Source organism: Acinonyx jubatus, chromosome C1 (genome assembly GCF_027475565.1).
Source record: "Acinonyx jubatus isolate Ajub_Pintada_27869175 chromosome C1, VMU_Ajub_asm_v1.0, whole genome shotgun sequence".
In the NCBI taxonomy this organism is placed as follows: domain Eukaryota; kingdom Metazoa; phylum Chordata; class Mammalia; order Carnivora; family Felidae; genus Acinonyx; species Acinonyx jubatus.
The window spans coordinates 163,674,062-163,692,667 of record NC_069381.1 but is presented as its reverse complement, the minus strand read 5'-3'; the positions used below and the strand labels follow the sequence as shown (position 1 = coordinate 163,692,667).

General features: G+C 38.8%; 1 protein-coding gene across 19 annotated transcripts in view; it reads right to left on the bottom strand.

Annotated features, from left to right (window-relative positions):
• Window positions 1-18,606, bottom strand: part of OSBPL6 (oxysterol binding protein like 6) — a 213,564-nt gene that overhangs the window by 12,926 nt on the left and 182,032 nt on the right. For 11 of the 19 annotated variants that reach the window (XM_053215321.1, XM_027055407.2, XM_027055408.2 and 8 more), the window contains 4 exons: window positions 12,820-12,927; window positions 10,739-10,876; window positions 1,483-1,570; window positions 733-986 (listed from right to left, as the gene is read on the bottom strand). In XM_053215321.1, coding sequence (XP_053071296.1) covers window positions 733-986; window positions 1,483-1,570; window positions 10,739-10,876; window positions 12,820-12,927 — 588 coding nt within the window. The remainder of the gene's footprint in view (window positions 1-732; window positions 987-1,482; window positions 1,571-10,738; window positions 10,877-12,819; window positions 12,928-18,606) is intronic. The other 8 variants (XM_027055412.2, XM_053215322.1, XM_027055413.2 and 5 more) reach the window with 5 other exon arrangements.

Sequence of the window (18,606 nt, the reverse complement as noted above, 5' to 3'; positions counted from 1 at the left end):
AGAAAGGAAAATAATATAGGAGAGACTACTTCCAGGTCTGTTCGTCCCTCATTCCTCTAGATTTTACACCCCCCTGTCAATGGGGGCTGATTTGGCAGCATTTTAATTCTCTATTATTTGCACAGGCTCTTCATAAACTCATGGGTAAAAAAGGAGTGAAAATGAGGCTCAACTTGGGTGGGAAACAGCAGGCAACTGAGGCCAAGTATTCTTCATTCACCTGTCACCCAGTTTTTGGAGTGTCACAGAGTTCAATGGTTCTGACACCTAGTTTATAGGTTATGTCATTTGCATAGCTTAGTGCCACGTGCAGGAGGCTCGTGGCTGCTGGTGCTTTCTTTCCAGAGGGCAGTCAGGTTTTCCACAGTCATGTGGAGTAGAGGCCAGGGCAGAGCACAAATAGGAGGCTATTTTTTCTGACCCAAGTTCTTGAACAGATGGGCTCTCTTGGCTTTCAGGAAAAGCTAATAAAGCAAGGCCGTGTAACGCTTCAGACCTATAAGGAGTGTGATACCTTTACCTCCTAACTTCAGAAACACTCATGACAAAGATAAGTCACAAAGCATATATCTTCTATAGAGGTATCTGGAACTTTACGGCCCTGCCCAATTTATGCGAACTGCTTGGTGAGAGTGTTACGCAAAACCCAAAGATTCCATCCTAATGAATACTGCCTTAGTCCACATCTAGGGTTGACGAATCCTTAAAAAGCGCTGTTCTATTATTTATTACCATGCGCTCATAGGGGTCATCAGTTTCTGAAGCCTTGTCCAGAAGCTCACTGTATTCGATCTCCTCACAGAGATGCTGCAGCGTGTTGAGTGGCTCATTCAGCTCCACAGGCATGGAGACTTTAGACAAGTCTTTACCAATGTTGTTCCTCAAGATATTCCACAGGTTAATGTTACTGGTGTCAGGACAGGGAGCTGGCAGGCATGTTCGACGTCCATTTCGGAAGGCCCCTCCTGTAAGCTCCCCATTCAAGACTGGAAGAGAGAGAAAGACAAGAATCATAATAAAAGATACTTCGCTATTTTGATTTCATCACATCTAGGAAGGAAATAACTCTTTCAAATAATTATGATTGTGATACATTTCTTACGCCTTCACTATACTCTCTCAAGAGTGAATGGAATTATTTCAACACAGGGATGCTAATAAATGCACAAAATGTCAACGTATAGTTTTTTTTTTTTAAAACAAGGTATTAAATAAACTCAAATAATAGTCCAGAAAAGATAAGTCAAATTTTTAAAAAGTACATAGAGTTAATAAGAAAGACTCGAACTTTTGGTTTAAACAAGAAGTAAAATTTTTTCATCTACCTAACAGATTTTTCAACCATTTACCTCAGCAGATTATACAAACATAAAATGTATTGAAGAAACAATTAGTAAGGAGAGAAAATGATTATTCACTGAATCACCAGGGTTCTAACTTGGCAAGAAGACAGAACAACCTGGAAGCTCAAAGGATGCCTACTTTGCCGAGAAATGTTGTCTGCAACACTGGTGTTGTCTTCAGATATATTATCACTCACATCACTGATGTAAGACTCATCATCTGAAGCCTAAAAAGGGAAAGCACACAGAAAGGATCAGAATTATTGTTTCATCTCAAAAGGTCAAAAAAATCAAATGATTAAGAACAAACTGTTGTCCAAATAAATAGCCTGGGTCACAGGGAGAAATGAGCTTGGCCCACATGCAATGAACACTTGAGCGAGAGTGTGTGCCATCAGCCGGAATATAACACTGCTCGAAAGCAGCCTTTGTTTTTTATTAAAAAAAATTTTTTTAATGTTTATTTATTTATTTTGAGAGAGAGAGACAGAAAGAGAGAGAGAAAGAGCAGGGGAGGGGCAGATAGAGAATTCCAAGCAAGCTTCCACACTGTCAGTGTGGAGCCTGATGTGGCACTTGAACCCACAAGACGTGAGCTGAGTAGAAACCAAGAGTCACTTAACCAACTGAGCTACCCAGGTGCCCCCAAAGCAGCCTTTGTCTTTAAGTAGCTCCCTGCCTTAGTTAGGGTGAGAGGCTGCGGGAGCCCAGTACATAATCAGGCGTATTTCAGCATAATACAATAAGAACATGCAAAAAAATAGGAGGGCTTCTACTCCTCCCTAGAGGGGTCAGGAGAGGCTGCTCAGGGGAAATAAAATTGGCACTGGGTGTTGGAGAGGTATTTAGAAAGGGAAGAAGCACAGGAGGAAGGGAGAATGTACACAGGTAAGGAACACGAGGGAAACATTCCATTATCTAGGAATGCTCAGGAGTTGAGGGGCTGTGACAGAGGGTGGGATGAACAGGAGGAGGGTCCCACTGTGAAGGGCGTTTCATGACAACATAAAGGGATCCATAAAATCCCACAGAGTTATTGCATGCAAGGGGATGACTGAGTCACTGTTAGTTTTCAGGAAGACACCTGGCTGCTTTGCCTTTGGGAGCTCAGCTAAGAGGATACTACATAGATCTGCGTAGGAGATAACTGACAGCTTAGGTTCAGACGGCCACAGTGAAGATCTGGAAGTAAAGCTGCTTGAGAGCCACATTTGATGACAATGGACAAAATTTGGCAGATTATTTAGGAGTGAGAGAGGAAGATCCAGGGATGGGGGAAATCAAGAATTACGCCGCTCTGTATAAGAGAAAAACATGTCATAAAATGAAACCAAAATTTGCATGGGGATAAAGTTAAGGGGCAACATATGTACTAATACGGGGAGCTAGAAATGGATCAGGTAAGAAAACAGAGCAGGACAATAGAGCCACTCAGAAATGGGAATAACCATCGTGTCTACTGTAGGCAAGAAAGCTGTTGGGGCGTCTGGGTGGCTAAATCAGTTAAGCGTCCGACTTCAGCTCAGGTCACGATCTCATGGTCCGTGAGTTCAAGCCCCCCGTCGGGCTCTGTGCTGACAGCTCAGAGCCTGGAGCCTGCTTCCGATTCTGTGTCTCCCTCTCTCTCTGACCCTCCCCCGTTCAAGCTCTGTCTCTGTCTCAAAAATAAATAAACGTTAAAAAAAAAAATTTAAAAAAAAAGCTGTTGATACACATACTTACTGTCTTGAAAATGGATATAACACTACACTTTTTTCTGCATATATAACAAAACATTCTTATTGTAAAAATTAGAAATTATGTGAGGGTAAACAGATTATATAAAAATGAACCATAATTCCATCACCTAGTGGAAACTGCTTCTAACATCTGGATATTACCCCCAATTTCGAAATGCCTATAAAAACATGTTGATACATTTATCTTTAGATACTGAATAAGGGGGTCAGTTTATATACTGTGTTATGGTGTTCTGAATGTATTTCCATTATAATAAATACACCTCTCATCTTTCTTTGGAAAGTCAACGTAATTCATTATACAGGTATAACACAAGGAACTCAGCCAACCTTTAAATGGTTTCCAAATTTTGGCGCAGCTGGGTGACCCAGTCTGTTGGGTCTGACTCTTGGTTTCCACTCAGGTCATGATCTCACGGTTTTGTGGGTTTGAGCCCCCTGTCAGGCTCTGCACTGACAGCATGGAGCCTGCTTGGGATTTTCTCTCTCCCTGTCTCTCTGCCCCTCCCGCAATCCCGCTGTCTCTGACTCTCTCAAAATAAATATACTTTAAAAAAAATGGCTTCCAACTTTTTATTATTACTGACAATACTTGGATGCACATCGTTGTAAGTATATTTCTGTGATTCTGTCTGGCAATTTCATTAACATTTATTCCTAGCTGTGAAACTGCTGGATCAAATGGGTCACATTTAGGCTTTAGACACATGTTGCCAAGTTGCTCTCTGGAAAGATGGTAGTAATTTGTTCTCACTAGCAGCAGACGAAAACATCCATCTCTTTACACCCACTTAAACACTATCCCTTTTTAGTATCTATTTACCTTATGTAGAAAAATTTCTTTTTAAATTCTGCATTTTATCTTTTTTTAAATTTGCATTCTTTTTTTTCCTTAAAATTTTTTTTTAATTTTAAAAATTTACATCCAAGTTAGTTAGCATATAGTGCAATAACGATTTCAGAGATAGAATCCAGTGATTCACCCCCTACATATAACACCCTCTGCTCATCCCAGCAAGTGTCCTCCTTAAACCTTGCCCATTTAGCCCATCCCCCCACCCACAACCCCTCCAGCAACAAACCCCTCAGTTCTCTGTATTTAAGAGTCTCTTATATTTTGTCCCCCTCCCTATTTTTATATTATTTTTGCTTCCCTTCCCTTATGTTCATCTGTTTTGTATCTTAAATTCCACATATGAGTGAAGTCATGATATTTGTCTTTCTCTAATTTTGCTTAGCACAATACACTTTAGTTCCAACCATGTTATTGCAAATGGCAAGATTTCATTCTTTTTGATTGTCCAGTAATACCCCATTGCGTGTGTGTATACACACACACACACACACACACACACACACACATCTTTTTTTTTACTTTAATTTTTTAATTTATATCCAAATTAGTGTATAGTGCAACAATGATTTCAGGAGTAGATTCCTTAATGCCCCTTACCCATTTAGCCCATCCCCCCTCCCACACCCCCTCTAGTAACCTTCTGTTTCTTCTCCATATTTATGAGTCTCTTATGCTTTGTCCCCTCCCTGTTTTTGTATTATTTTTGCTTCCCTTCCCTTATATTCAGCTGTTTTGTCTTTTAAAGTCCTCATATGAGTGAAGTCATATGATATTTGTCTTTCTCTGACTAATTTCACTTAGCCTAATAACCTCCAGTTCCATCCACGTAGTTGCAAATGGCAAGATTTCATTCTTTTTGATTGTCGAGTAATACTCCATTGTATGTATGCGCATATATATATATATATAATATATATATATATACCACATCCTCTTTATCCATTCATCCATCAATGGACATTTGGGCTCTTTCCATACTTTGGCTATTGTTGATAGTGCTGCTATAAACATTGGGGTGCATGTGTCCCTTCAAAACAGCACACCTGTATCCCTTGGATAAATACCTAGTAGTGCAATTGCTGGGTCATAGGGTAGTTCTATTTTTAATCTGTAAACTTGTTTTCTTTCACACATTTTTTAGTTTGTCATATAGAGTGCATTTGGCAAGTTTGAAATTTATTTTTTAATGTGGTTTTAGCTTTTTTCTTGCCATGTAAAAGTTTTAAATTTGTAGATAATAAAATCAATCAGTCTTTGCCTTTAAGGTTTCAGGCTTTCTTGCTGTTGCTTTAAAAATTAAAGTTGAGGAGGATTAATATATTTATGGAGAACAATGATAGAACTACTGTATACATAAATGAAGAATGATGGTTTTGCTTTGCACACTGAGCAAGTCTATAAAGATGGCAAATTAAAAGTAAAGTCTTTTCCTGATTCACATTTTCCCACTGCAACTGGTTTCCAGTTCTTATTGACTGTAAAAGAGCTGATGGTTAAATCATCATGGTACATGAAAGCCACCTTCCTAAGCTTGATAGAAAAAAAAAAAGAGTAAATCAAAGTCTTCCACATGATTTCTCTTTAAAAAGCTAATCACACCTAATTATGTTAGAGGAGACAAATGCCTTCTTAAGCCAAATTCGTGTTGCATGCTTATGTACTGTTTGAATATTTGTTAAGATAACATTCATGTTTATCCTACAAAAAGCTATAAACAGCCCATTTCTCTTGAATTTCTAATCCCTCCCAAGCTAATCCATGATAAAAATGGTCCAATACCCATTTCCTTCTAGAATGAATGGTCCATGTAGAATGTAAAACAATTCTACAATGACAGTGGGCCCTGAGAAAGACCTACATTCTCATATGTGTGAGGAATAGCTAAGGCTGGGCAGTCTGGCTGTGGTCCATGTACATTATCTTGTATATAAAGTTAAGGCTCTGCAGTATTATAATAAAACAATCAATATACATTCATTTTCTTCCCAATAGTCAAGAAGTCCTGGGGACAAATATTTCTCTTTAAGAGCTTAGGGATTCAAAAGAATTCAGGAAATATATATATATTTTTCTATACGTGACCAGGCATATAGTATTGTGGAAACAAGTTAATAGTAGAGGAAAGGACATAGATCATTCTGGGAGCGAGAAGAGCATTTTTTTTAAGGAGCTGAACATTCGTTAAATGAAGTGCATGGGTAGATATCACACAAAGCAGATTTTTTTCCCACTCATGGAAAATGTTAATGTAAGACAGCTAATGCCCAGATGTTTCTCAGATTAATCATGTGTTAAAGTGCTATAAGCATTCCTTCATTCAGTTAGCAAATATTTGGCCCCTGAAAGGCCCCAGAAGAATAGAAATTACAAAAGGCTGCAGCTGAGAAGAGAGAGCAGATTATAAAGTGTGTGATAACTAAGGAGTTTAGATAGTTATGTTAAGGACCCTGGAGAATAGGGACATGATCAGATTTCCATTTCAGAAAGATTAATCAGGCTGTCCAGTGGAAAATGGATTAGAGGGGCAAGAAAGAAGGCAGGAAAAGCAGTAATGGGGATTGATCAGGTAATCCAGTGGGGAGATGATGGAGGGTTGAATCGGAGTAGTGGAAGTGAAGCTGTAGGAAAATGTATGGATTTGGTAGCATTTAGGTGACAAATGTTACAGAGCCAAGGAAGAAATCAATGTGGTGAGTCCTAGTAGGGCAGATGGGGTGAAGGCCAATACCCAGGTATTTGATGTGAACACTTGGGTAGAAGAGCACTTAGATAAGCAATATGAGAAGTACGGGCAGGATTCTCCCCACTTGGGATATGTGTGTGTGTAAGGGGTTTGTTGATTAATCCATTTTTGGACATGCTGAGAGGTTGTGTGGCACACCCAGGTGACAATGTCTCACAGGCAGCTGGTTATGTGGATCCTGAGTTGACTCTTGCTCTCTCTTCAGACCTGTTCTCTCTCTCTGAGCTTTATTTATTTATTTATTTTTGTTTTTTAAATGTTTCTGAGACAGAGACAACGAGAAAGAGAGAAAGAGAAAGAGAGAGAGAGAGAGAGAGAGGGAGAGAACAAATGCATATGAGAGCAGGGGAAGGGCAGAGGGAGAGGGACAGAGAATCCCAAGCAGGCTCCATGCTTAGCACGGAGCCCAATGCAGGGCTCAAACTCATGAACCAGGAGATCATGACCTGAGCCAAAATCAAAAGTTGGATGCTTAACTGACTCACACAGGCACCCCTCTCTTTTAGCTTTAGATTTGAATACCCAAATGCTGGCCAGATAACTCCACTGAGAGGTCTGATAAATACATAATGCCTCAAAGTAAATGCATCATCTCCGTGTGCCCCCATCCTTCCCTCTGCCACTAGGTTCACTCTTCCCCCAGAGCCGGTACCACCATGCTGCTTTGGATTGTGACATAAATAACCTGCTTCACGTCCTCTTCATTTCTGTATTGTCAGTGTCTGTGACAAGTGGCACTTGGGCACCCAGTCAGTGTGCCTCCAAGACCTTGAAAATAGGGAAATTAGGTTGCTTACAGAGGGATAAGCTACAAAGTCATCGGATGATGGGTCAGAGTTCAGATAACATGGAGCCAAGTTTGACTGTAACCTGACTGATGACGGATGAAGGGTGGTCAGCAACGGGAGGTCAGAAAAGAGAGACTCAGAAAAGAAAATGCTGGTAGCATGCCTCCAGCATGGTGGTCCCTGGGGGGTGTGGAGATGCGCAAATACCCCATCCATGTGGCAGAGTAGCCCGATAACCGAGACAAAGCTGTGCGGGAGGCTATTACATTGCAGCCCTCCCAGCCTTTGGTTCCTTCAAATCACTTTTCCTGCTCCGGTTCCTTGCTCACCAAGCAATGTGCTGACTAGAGTTAGGCTTCCCATGTGGGTTGGCCTTAGGGAAAGAGATATAAATCAGCAAGCATGATTATTCTGCCCATCTGATAGCATCTGATCAATTATCATTACGAATAATTAAACTAGTACTCTGGCTTGTACATGGGAGTCCCTGTGAATCTGTTAACATATGACTAGCAATCTAAGAGGCAGGTGCATGGCTTGGTGTGGTAAATTCAGTACCCGATACAAGAATTCTATTTTACCTCTCCCCCACTATAAAAGTGAGATGTGTTCATTATTTCTTTCTCTTCTCCACTTATTTTTGTTTCTAAAATTGCTCATAATTTCAAACATCCAAAACCAACTACAACTAATTGTCAGGATGTTTCCTTCCAATCTATTTTCTATGCACATGGAAATAACATTTATCAACTATTTGTTATTTAGCAACTATTTCACTTCCTTTTTATAAAAATGCAGTACCAAATCTGCAACCTCAAATGACAAAAGTTTTAATCAACTGTGTGGGAAAGAGCTTTGGCTGCTTCTCCCATGCCAAAAGAAAGATTCAAAGGAAGGAAGGAAGGAAGGAAGGAAGGAAGGAAGGAAGGAAGGAAGGAAGGAAGGAAGGAAGGAAGGAAGGAGGGAAGGAAGGAAAAGAAAGACAAAAGAAAGAGAGACAAAAAGAGAGAAAAAAGAAAATTCAAAGTATGCTTAACTAAATTTCTAAATTTCAGTTAAAGGATCAATTTCTGCAACATGATTAAGGAAAACTCTGTTTCCAAGACTTAGGAGCATGAAGAACAATCCAAAAAACCTTTATGGGTACAAACTTCCAATTATAAAATAAGTCAGTCCTGGGGATGTAACGTACAGCATGTCAACTATAGTTAATAACACTGTGCTGCATGTCTGATTGTTGCTAAGAGAATGGATTTTACAAGTTCTCATCACAAGAAAAAAAAATTCTGTAACTATGCATGGTGACAGATGTTAACTAGACGGACTGGGGTGAGCATTTTGCAATACATACAAAAATCGATTCTTACGTTGTACACCTGAAACTAAATAAGGCTGTATGTAAATTATACCTCAGTAAAAAACAAAACAACAAAAAAGTTTTTATGTTAGCCAGTGGTAACCTCCAAAACCCATAATTACCCAACTATATATTCTAGACATTATCCTTCTTTTTTTTTTTAATTTTTTTTTTTAACATTTATTCATTTTTGTGAGACAGAGAGAGACAGAGCATGAGTGGGGGAGGGGCAGAGAGAGAGGGAGTCACAGAATCTGAAACAGGCTCCAGGCTCTGAGCTGTCAGCACAGAGCCCGACGTGGGGCTTGAATTCACGGACAGTGAGATCATGACCTGAGCTGAAGTCGGATGCTTAACCGACTGAGCCACCCAAGTGCCCCTATCCTTCTTTTTAAAATATAACTTATTATCAAGTTAACTAACAAATAGTGTGTACAGTGTGCTCTTGGCTTCAAGGGTAGATTCCCATGATTCATCACTTACATGCAACACTCAGTGTTCCTCCCAACCAAGTGCCCTCCTCAAAGCCCACCCATTTTTCCCTCCCTCCTGCTCAACCCCCATTAACCCTCAGTTTGTTCTCTGTATTTAAGAGTCTCTTATGGTTTGCCTCCCTCTCTGTTTGAAACTATTTTTTTCCCTTTCCCTTCTCCCATGGTCTTCTGTTAAGTTTCTCAAATTCCACATATGAATAAAAATATATGATATCTGTCTTGCCCTGACTTATTTAACTTAGCATAATACCCTCCAGTTTCATCCATGTTGTTGCAAATGGCAAGATTTTATTCTTTCTCATTGCCAAGTAGTATTCCATTGTATATATAAACCACATCTTTATCCACTCATCAGTTGATGGACATGTGGACTCTTTCCATAACTGAGCTATTGTTGTAGTGCTGCCATAAACATTGGGGTACATGTGCCCCTATGAATCAGCACTCTTGTATCCTTTGGATAAATTCCTAGTAGTGCAATTGCTGGGTCATAAGGTAATTCTATTTTTAATTTTTTGAGGAACCTCCACACTGTTTTCCAGAGTGGCTGCACCAGTTTACATTCCCACCAACAGTGCAAGAGGGTTCCCATTTCTCCACATCCTCGCCAACATCTGCTGTTGTCTGAGTTGTTAATTTTAGTCACTCTGACAGGTGTGAGGTGGTATCTCAATGTGGTTTTGATTTGTATTGCCCTGATGATGAGCGATATTGAGCACCTTTTCATGTTAGACATTCTCCTTCTAAAGAAGCTCAAATCTGGGATGTCTGGGTGGCTCAGTCAGTTAAGCGTCCGACTTCAGCTCAGGTCATGATCTCGCAGTTTGTGAGTTTGAGCCCCGTGTCAGGCTCTGTGCTGACAGCTCAGAGCCTGGAGCCTGCTTTGGATTCTGTGTCTCCCTCTTTCTCTGCCCCTCCCCTGCTCATGCTCTGTCTCTCTTTCTGTCTCTCAATAATAACTAAACATTAAAATAATAATAATAATAATAAAGAAGCTCAAATTCATGTCTCTGGCAAAGATGTATGTGTGTGTGTATGTGTGTGCACACACATGCATGCACACACACAGGTGTATAAATGGTGATATTCAAATTCTCTCATTCTTTCTACATTTAACTAGTTTCCTTCTACAAAAACAATTGCCATCAACTATTTGCTTACCCCAAAATACAAATTGTACAGGAGCATCTGAATAAAGCTAGATTCTTTCCTTTTATTCATCCAATTTAGTAAGTAATAAGTTAGCACCCAAAAGTATTAAGTAAATGGGAACCAATGTAGTTTACATGTTTTGGCTTTCCTACAATTTGAGAATCTTATTATGATGTAAAAAAAAAAAAAAAGTCCCATAGTCTTACTATCTTTAACCCAAACTCATTATCAGAAGCAGTTGGAGTTGACACATCAAAAAACCTTACCTCATTCTCTGACGAACTTGCAGAGAGCAGCACCTCCTGGGCATCAAAGAACTCGGAGACAGACTCTGACATGGACAGGCGGCTTTCGTTGGCTACCTGCTGTGACAGGGGGAGACTGACATGGATTTGTTCACCAGCCTACAGAGGAGAGAAGCACTTGCTGTCATTGTTTTTCCCTTGAAAGAAAAGCTATTTGTTGAAATTAGACCATCATGTGCCAGGCCAGATTTCTAGAGAAATTCACACCATATGTTAAAAGAGTGGTGACCACAAGTAATTTTCACTTGCAACTCAGTAATGACCATTGCATAAGTTTCCTTCTAATATGTCTAAAGAATCTGAAAGGCATAGTTGAAAGGTGTTGGTACTGTGACTCGATTTCAGATCTATGCTCAATGGATATTAAGTGGAGTTTAACAGCTTGAACCCCTATCAATACCCCGATTTGATTGTGCAGACAGGTTCATTCTCATATACTTAGATCTGTTGTTACTAGCCATATTCTAACCAGTATACTAAATCTCAAGACATATTTGTAGAAGCTAGATATGCTAGAAAACAATCTGTAAAACTAATTTTTGATACAGAATATATAAGTCATTTTCCAATTTGATCATGGATTTTGACCAATGAGATAAGAGGACTAGAGTATTAAACCTATGTCAAATTATATTTTTATTCAGTAAGTCAAACTGTGTGTGTGTGTGTGTGTGTGTGTGCGCGCATGTGCGTGTAAAATAGTACACATTTCAGGTTGGAAAGATTCAAACTAAGACTGAGACTCAAACTAAGATTTAACAATTTTTGAATGATCAAGTTTTGGAAATAATTTTGGATTCTGAGCAGGTGAGTGAGCGTGAGTATCACCAGATATCATGTGATATCAGCATGAAGGTGAGTGAACATAGGGTGGGAAATTTAAGTCAAAAAGAAGTTGTCTTGGGGTGTCTGGGTGTCTCAGTTGGGTAAGCATCCAACTCTTGGTTTCAGTTCAGGTCACGATCTCTCAGTTCATGAGATCGAGTCCCATGTTGGGCTCTGTGCTGACAGCATGGAGCTGGCTTGGGATTCTCTCTGTATGTGTCTCTGCTCCTCCCCCCACTAACTCTCACTCTTTCTCTCTCCCTCTCAAAATACAAAAATAAACATTAAAAAAAGAGAAGCTGTCTTGGGATGGCATATCCCAAGCAATTAGATGATAGAATCCTGGCACCTATAGATGTTTAGTAAAATGTGCTTCTGTAAATATGACCTTCACATTAGTTAAAACCCTTACCTTGTTACATATATTCCTGTATATAAGGCTCTAATATTACTGTTGAAAAGTATAAAGTCTCATGGTTATAAAATCATAATTTTATAAAGGGTTATAAACAGAATTATATACTAAGTCTAGCCCAAATACTGAATGTTTTTCTATCCTTTTACTAATACCTCAAAAATTCTACTGAAAAATGGAATAATAATAGCACCCACCTCAGAGATCATTGGGAGTGTCAAATGAAATAACACACGTTAAGTTGTTAGCACAATTTCTACCGCACGGTAAGCATTCATTCACTTGACCTCTGTTAGCAACTAATTATTAATTATCATCATCACTTTTAGTAACTGCAATAGCATCATTAGTATTATTTTAGCAAGGTTAGGTGATTTCTTTCCTAAGATGGGGCTTTCAAAATAAACCTTAAGAAAACTTGCATTTAGCACCCTCTCAGCTAAAAATGTTTTTTCCCCAGCATTTCATGGGTCATTTGATGATAATGAACATTTCAAATGAAGACTGCGACAGACACAGGAAATTCACAAGCTGGAGTAGATATACAAACTAAATATTCAGTAGCATCAGATGAACATAGATATAAATAAAAAATAGACACTGATCACCAAGAAGAAATGATATTGAGCTTCTGGACATCCCTCACTCTAAAGAACACTGAACTGTCAACAACACAAATACTTATGCAGAGAATCTTCTTAACATTGTAAGAACTGTAAAAAAGAACCCCCCACCCCCAAATATACAGTAGAATTAGATGCCATAAAATAAGTACTCGACATCTATTAAAAATGAGTCTTACCTCATCAGGGCTAGGAATAATATTTACACTGACAACCTGATCACAAATAATAGATTCTGAATGTATTCTGTTCAACCGACTTCTTAGTTCAGCATTCTGGTTGAGTGCCTTAAAATAACAAAAATTGCACATGTAATTTCAAGTTAATAAGCAAGCATAAAGCAGAACAAGCACACAAACACATTAGACAACAAAGTCTAGGATGTTCTTAGCTATAATTTGTGGAGTCATCATAGGCCAGATCCTACTGTTAAGAAGGAAATGAATGGCTCAGAATTAAGGTATTCTTTTTTTTTTTTTTTTTTTTGGTAAAATAATACTGCTGCTTAGTAGGTTAGTGGGTTAAAGAGTTCACAGATTTCATTAAAAAAAAATGATTCATGGAATTATCTCCCCTTTGGAGTCAGGCCCATTACATCCAAGCCCAATCTACCACCACATATATATTATGTTTTACAGCCTGGGATAAAAACTATGGATTTTTTCCATTTTTTTTTGTTCTAGTTTCTAAAATTTGGAACTTGTCTCAGAGCCAGATAGATATCCTAAAAATTATTTGGAAATGGAAGGAACAATGACCTAACTTTAATTTATAGAATTATATTTTATTCCAGTGAAAAAAATACTTGTATTTTCATTTCCTAGGAGCACATGCATATGACAGTATGGAAGAACTAACTCATGTACAGACCCAAAGGTGCCTTCATTGAGCAGTGTAGACCTTGACAAGCATAATAAAGAACACACCACCGGAAGGAAACAAACTCCAAGTTACCAGCATCACACGACTTTCAACATGCCCAGAGTCTGCATCAGTAAAACACTACCTGGCACAACAATTTAGTACGTGTGGCAGGAAGAGAATAGCTTTACATAAGCATGGTCTCCCTACAGGTGCCCTGTGGACAAAGGTACTGTCATCACATCAATGCATGGGAACATGTTCTATATACATAAGACAGATGTAGCTAACTGGAATTACATCAAGGATCAGGGCATGGGAGAACAAAGCCCAGCGAAATGCTGGCCAGTTCCTTTGCTTCGCATTAAAATCAGCAATTAGAAGATGGAGGTGGATGCCTTACGAGGTGGAAGATAAATGTCAGACTTGTGAAGGCATCTTCCCCAGGGAACAGACTACTGCTTCCTTCATATGGAGTGTATGGATGTAGCAAACCAACACATATACAAACATAATATGATTCTAACTCTGTATCCATTAAAACAACCAGGATAAATTACAAAGTGGCTGAACTTGACTTGCATTGAGTGGTACACAGTCTCTGCCCATGGAGCATAGAACAGCCTTTCCTCTCTCCCTTCAACCTGACTTTGGCTTTTTGAGGAGAAAATTGTTCACTTACAGCTTTTGGCTTTTGTTTAAAGTCTTTATAACCAGCTTGTAAAATATGTGTAAAATATAACACACCTGGCCTGGTGGGCTGCCAAGTATTGATGGATTAAAGGTGGGTACAGATCTTACAATTGTTACGTTTACAGATGGAAGGAAATATGTGTCTAGTTCCTAAAACAGGGATGTGTTAGTTAGATAAAATGTGATCACTTTTATAGTAAATAAACTATGTACTTTAAAGGAAGAGTGCTAACATCTTTACATTCTGCAAAAGTGCTCAGGATCATTTTTCCTAGAGCAAGGTCTCTGACACTTGGTATTTGAAAACAAAATAAAAAAACAAACTACTATCCTTACTTCTATCCTTTGTGACAACTTCACCTATGCTTATTTGTTCTTTCATTATATCTTTGCCCACAAGTATATCGAAAGTTGTCTTGTTTACTGAAATATTTGGAATCAGATATATTTTACTGTCTTGTAAGTAGGAAGGCTTGTGATGGGCTCTTTGATGGTTTTAACTGCAGAATCATAGTCTTGACCTGATGGTTTCAGACAAATCTCTGCAGAGGGTTTCTCCAAAGTGACGATACCTTTTGTTGTTGCTGGACAACACAACAGCACAAAATTCAATGGCAGGGGAAAATAACGGTTTTCCTCAGAGGAGGAGTTTTCAATACAGGCTTGCCATTTATAACACAACTTGCACTATTGTTTGCTCTGGATATTTTGTTAAATTCTCACTTAAGCTCTTATCTCATCCAATGTTCATTAAATGTAATTCTGCCTACAGGTGTGTGTGAAGGCACGCAAGGTAACTTGTAGCCACAATATCCATAGGGGGTGACCTAAAAGTTCAAAAGGAAAGTTTTTATTAATAATACATATGCAGTGGTAGAAGCAGGTTGTTGTCATATAGCCCCGAAAGCATGAACATAAATACTCTTCCAACTCTGGCAGCCCCAGCGGCAGAAGGTGGAAGCAGGCAGACAGCTAGCTAAGCGTGAAACAGTCCATTTCTGCACATCTTCCCTGGGCAGCTCCTCCTTTTGCCTTGATCACACAGACTGTTTCTGAAGTTTGCTACAGCTGAGTGCCATGAGCTTTGGGGTGCAGTGCTCTCTGGCAGTGCTTAGGGCCACCCTGAAACTCAACTATTTTCTCCGTAATGGTATCATGGAAATCTTGGGAACACTGAGGAATATAGGTATTTTCAGTGAAATGACACTATTAGTGATAACTACCATAGAAGAGCCCAGATGATGGCAGAAACAACGTTCAGAATGTACCCAAGGATCATGAACAGGGCAGAAGCAAGGAAAAAGGAGGTGGATCATCAGCTACTCATACCAGCCAACGAGCAAGAAAAGCTAAGGAGACTAGTTAGTAATAACATTGCTCTCTCAGGGACACGTGGGACCAAAGGCCTACCAGGGAGGAAGCACCCCCAGGCATAGGAACTGTCCTTGGATTCTTCACCAGGCAGGTTGTATGCTTATTCTCACCACTTGTTTTGGTTACTGAGCTTGGACTACATAAAAACTCTCTATAAAGTATTCTCATTTCCCCAGACCTCATGTCCTTCATACGTTCAAGCTGAATATATCCAAAAAACACACCATTCCATCCCAATCTATAAAGGAAGTGACCATCTTGACGTCCTGAGCCAGAATTGACGGAGTGTCCAAATCCCTACTGAGTTGACTATTAACTACCATTATCCCCTGGCAGACAGTGGGTAAGAATCACCTTCGACTGGGTGAGACTCTGGCATATACATTTTACTGAACAGAACTGTGAGTTCTGGGAAGGAAATATGGAAGCCTGATGGCTGGAGAGGATATGAAACACATGGCAAGATGGAATCATCAGGGACTTAAATCCTTTGGATAAAAGCAGAACTAGTTCAAAAGGAGTGAGAAAATCGGTACAGGAACTGTCAAAGCTAGAGCTATCAAGAACCAAATCCTGGGAATCTCTTTAAAATTACCTTGTGTTTTTAATTTTAGTACATGCTATTACAGTATATTTGGAAAATGCAAGAAGTAAAAAATATATGTATTTAAATTCATACCTTATTACCCAATCAACCAACTGTTGGTAGCTCGGTACATTTCTTTCCAGCTTTTTCCCATACATTTTCCACATTATTTAATGGTTGCATACTTTACGTCTGTGCCTGCCACTCATTCTTTGCATGTAAACATTTATTTTATGTTGCAAACGCTTCACAAATATGACTTTAATGGTTGTGATCATTTTCTATTATTAGATACTTATGGTATTACTGATTTTTACTAGAATAAGTAATGCTGCCCTGAATGTTTATATGCATAATGGTTTTCTACATTCAGCATTACTTCCTCAGCCACAGGCCAAAGGGTCAAAGATAAAATCTTTTTAAGGTTTTAAGAAATATTACCAAATTATGTCCAAAATTACATCAATTTACATTTACTGGATAGCTAAAAAGAGATATAAACAATTCTATGAAGAGTATCTTCACGTACAAATTTTGCCAAGTCTCAGGGAACTCGAATTCAGGAATACTCTTGGAAGTTTTATCTCAATAAATACCCCAGAATATTTATTTTGTGTATGTGAAATGTAGACAGGAAGGATGGTAAATACTACAATTGGGATTTTAATCATATACTATGTGCCTTAAGCCAATTTTTTGCTTACCTGTCCATACGTACCATGTTTCATTGATTCTAAGATGCACATTTCCCCCTACATTTAACAACTCGGAAGCACTGTCAATTTAATTGACCGAAGTTTTTGTTTTTCTTTTTTAGTAATGCACATAATGATGGTGCATCTAATAATCTGTGGTATATTGACTTAATGAAATATGGTGATTCTAGCTGGAGTACAAGGGTCATATTCTGCCGCTCACATTTGAATGGACCCAACACCCACTACGTTTGACATAAGCTGTGCATAGATTCTGGGGCCAGAGATCAAACTACTAACAGTGTCAAAGTGTAATGTATTAAGGATAGACTCAAGTGAAGTCAAATATTTTATTATTATAGTAAACCTGGGGTACTGAAGTTACTTTAGTCCTATATACTGTTTGATTTTGTTGTTCAGGATACTACATTAAATAGAATGATAGCGAAATTATAGCTGTGTGAAATAAAGTCATTTATAAAGGGAGAGAGACCATATACAATGCTCTGTCCTACAGGCTCAAATCCAACATCTGTGCTGCTTCTCAGGTGTAAAAGTTACTTTTAAAGTTTCATGGAGGTAAAATAACAGAATTATGTATGCCTTTGTGTACTCATAGATCAGGGAAGAAATACCACTTTGGAAGAGGAATTCATTATACTGTTCAGCCTTGCAAATTATTACATGCCTAAGGCAGGTAACAATTTATGCTGAGCAGGTAGTAAAGAATGCTAATTTCATGTATTTTATATGCTATGTGCCTTCTAAAAAGATGATGGAATTTGCCAGGTTGATATACTTAAAAACTTTATTGAAAAGCAGCATTTTGAAATTTTTACATATATCACACAGGACTTATGACAAATAAAAAATATACTTTAAAAATGTTAGACTATTTAAGAAGTTATTTAAACAGTCTCTCTCTCCTTCCCTCCCTATGGAGTGACTTAACTGGTCATAAAAAAATATCTAGGGGTTTAACTGATGACACTTGAATATGGATCAAAGCTGTCTTCAGGTCATCTAAAATGACACTATAATGTGAAGTTATGCTAACATAAGGACATACTCAGAACACTTGTCTCAATGTATGCTACTTAGTATCTTGTTCAATTCTGAGTGCCATGTTAAACAGTGAAAACAGAGTTGGTCAACCAGGATGGCCCCATCAGTTCACTGTTCCCCCCCATCTTCATCCTCTGCTTCCTTCCCTTCATGACATGAACAAGCTGCCACAACTACCAAAGTTCAAGGATGACTTTCAGTCCATATGTTGTTTACTGCTAAATCAGATTCTTAAAGCCCTTTACCTCTGATCTCAATGGTCAACACCATCTAAATTCTTTGGTTGCTTCCCCTGAGTCTCCATCAGAGGATCCTCTTTTTTTTTTTTTTTTTAATGTCCTTTAACTATTAATGTTCTATATGGCAGCACCACTGACCCTCTTTTGTTCTGATTTATCAGTATCTGTAACTTCACCGATGTACCAGGGTATCCACACCCTTCTTTCTAGACCAGATCTTTCTCCTGAGCTCTACATCTATATATCTGATTGTCTGATGGATGGCCCACCTCACTATTTATGCCTGAAAAATCAGTTTCTCTTGTATTCTCAATCTCAGGGAAAAGAACCGTCACTACTCTGCTACACAAGAAGTCTTGATTCTGTCTCCTTGTCTCTCTCTAACATGCAGCTGATAATCAGCCATGCTGATTCTACCCCCTCCTCCCCTTCCCCTCCCCTCCCCAGTCTTTG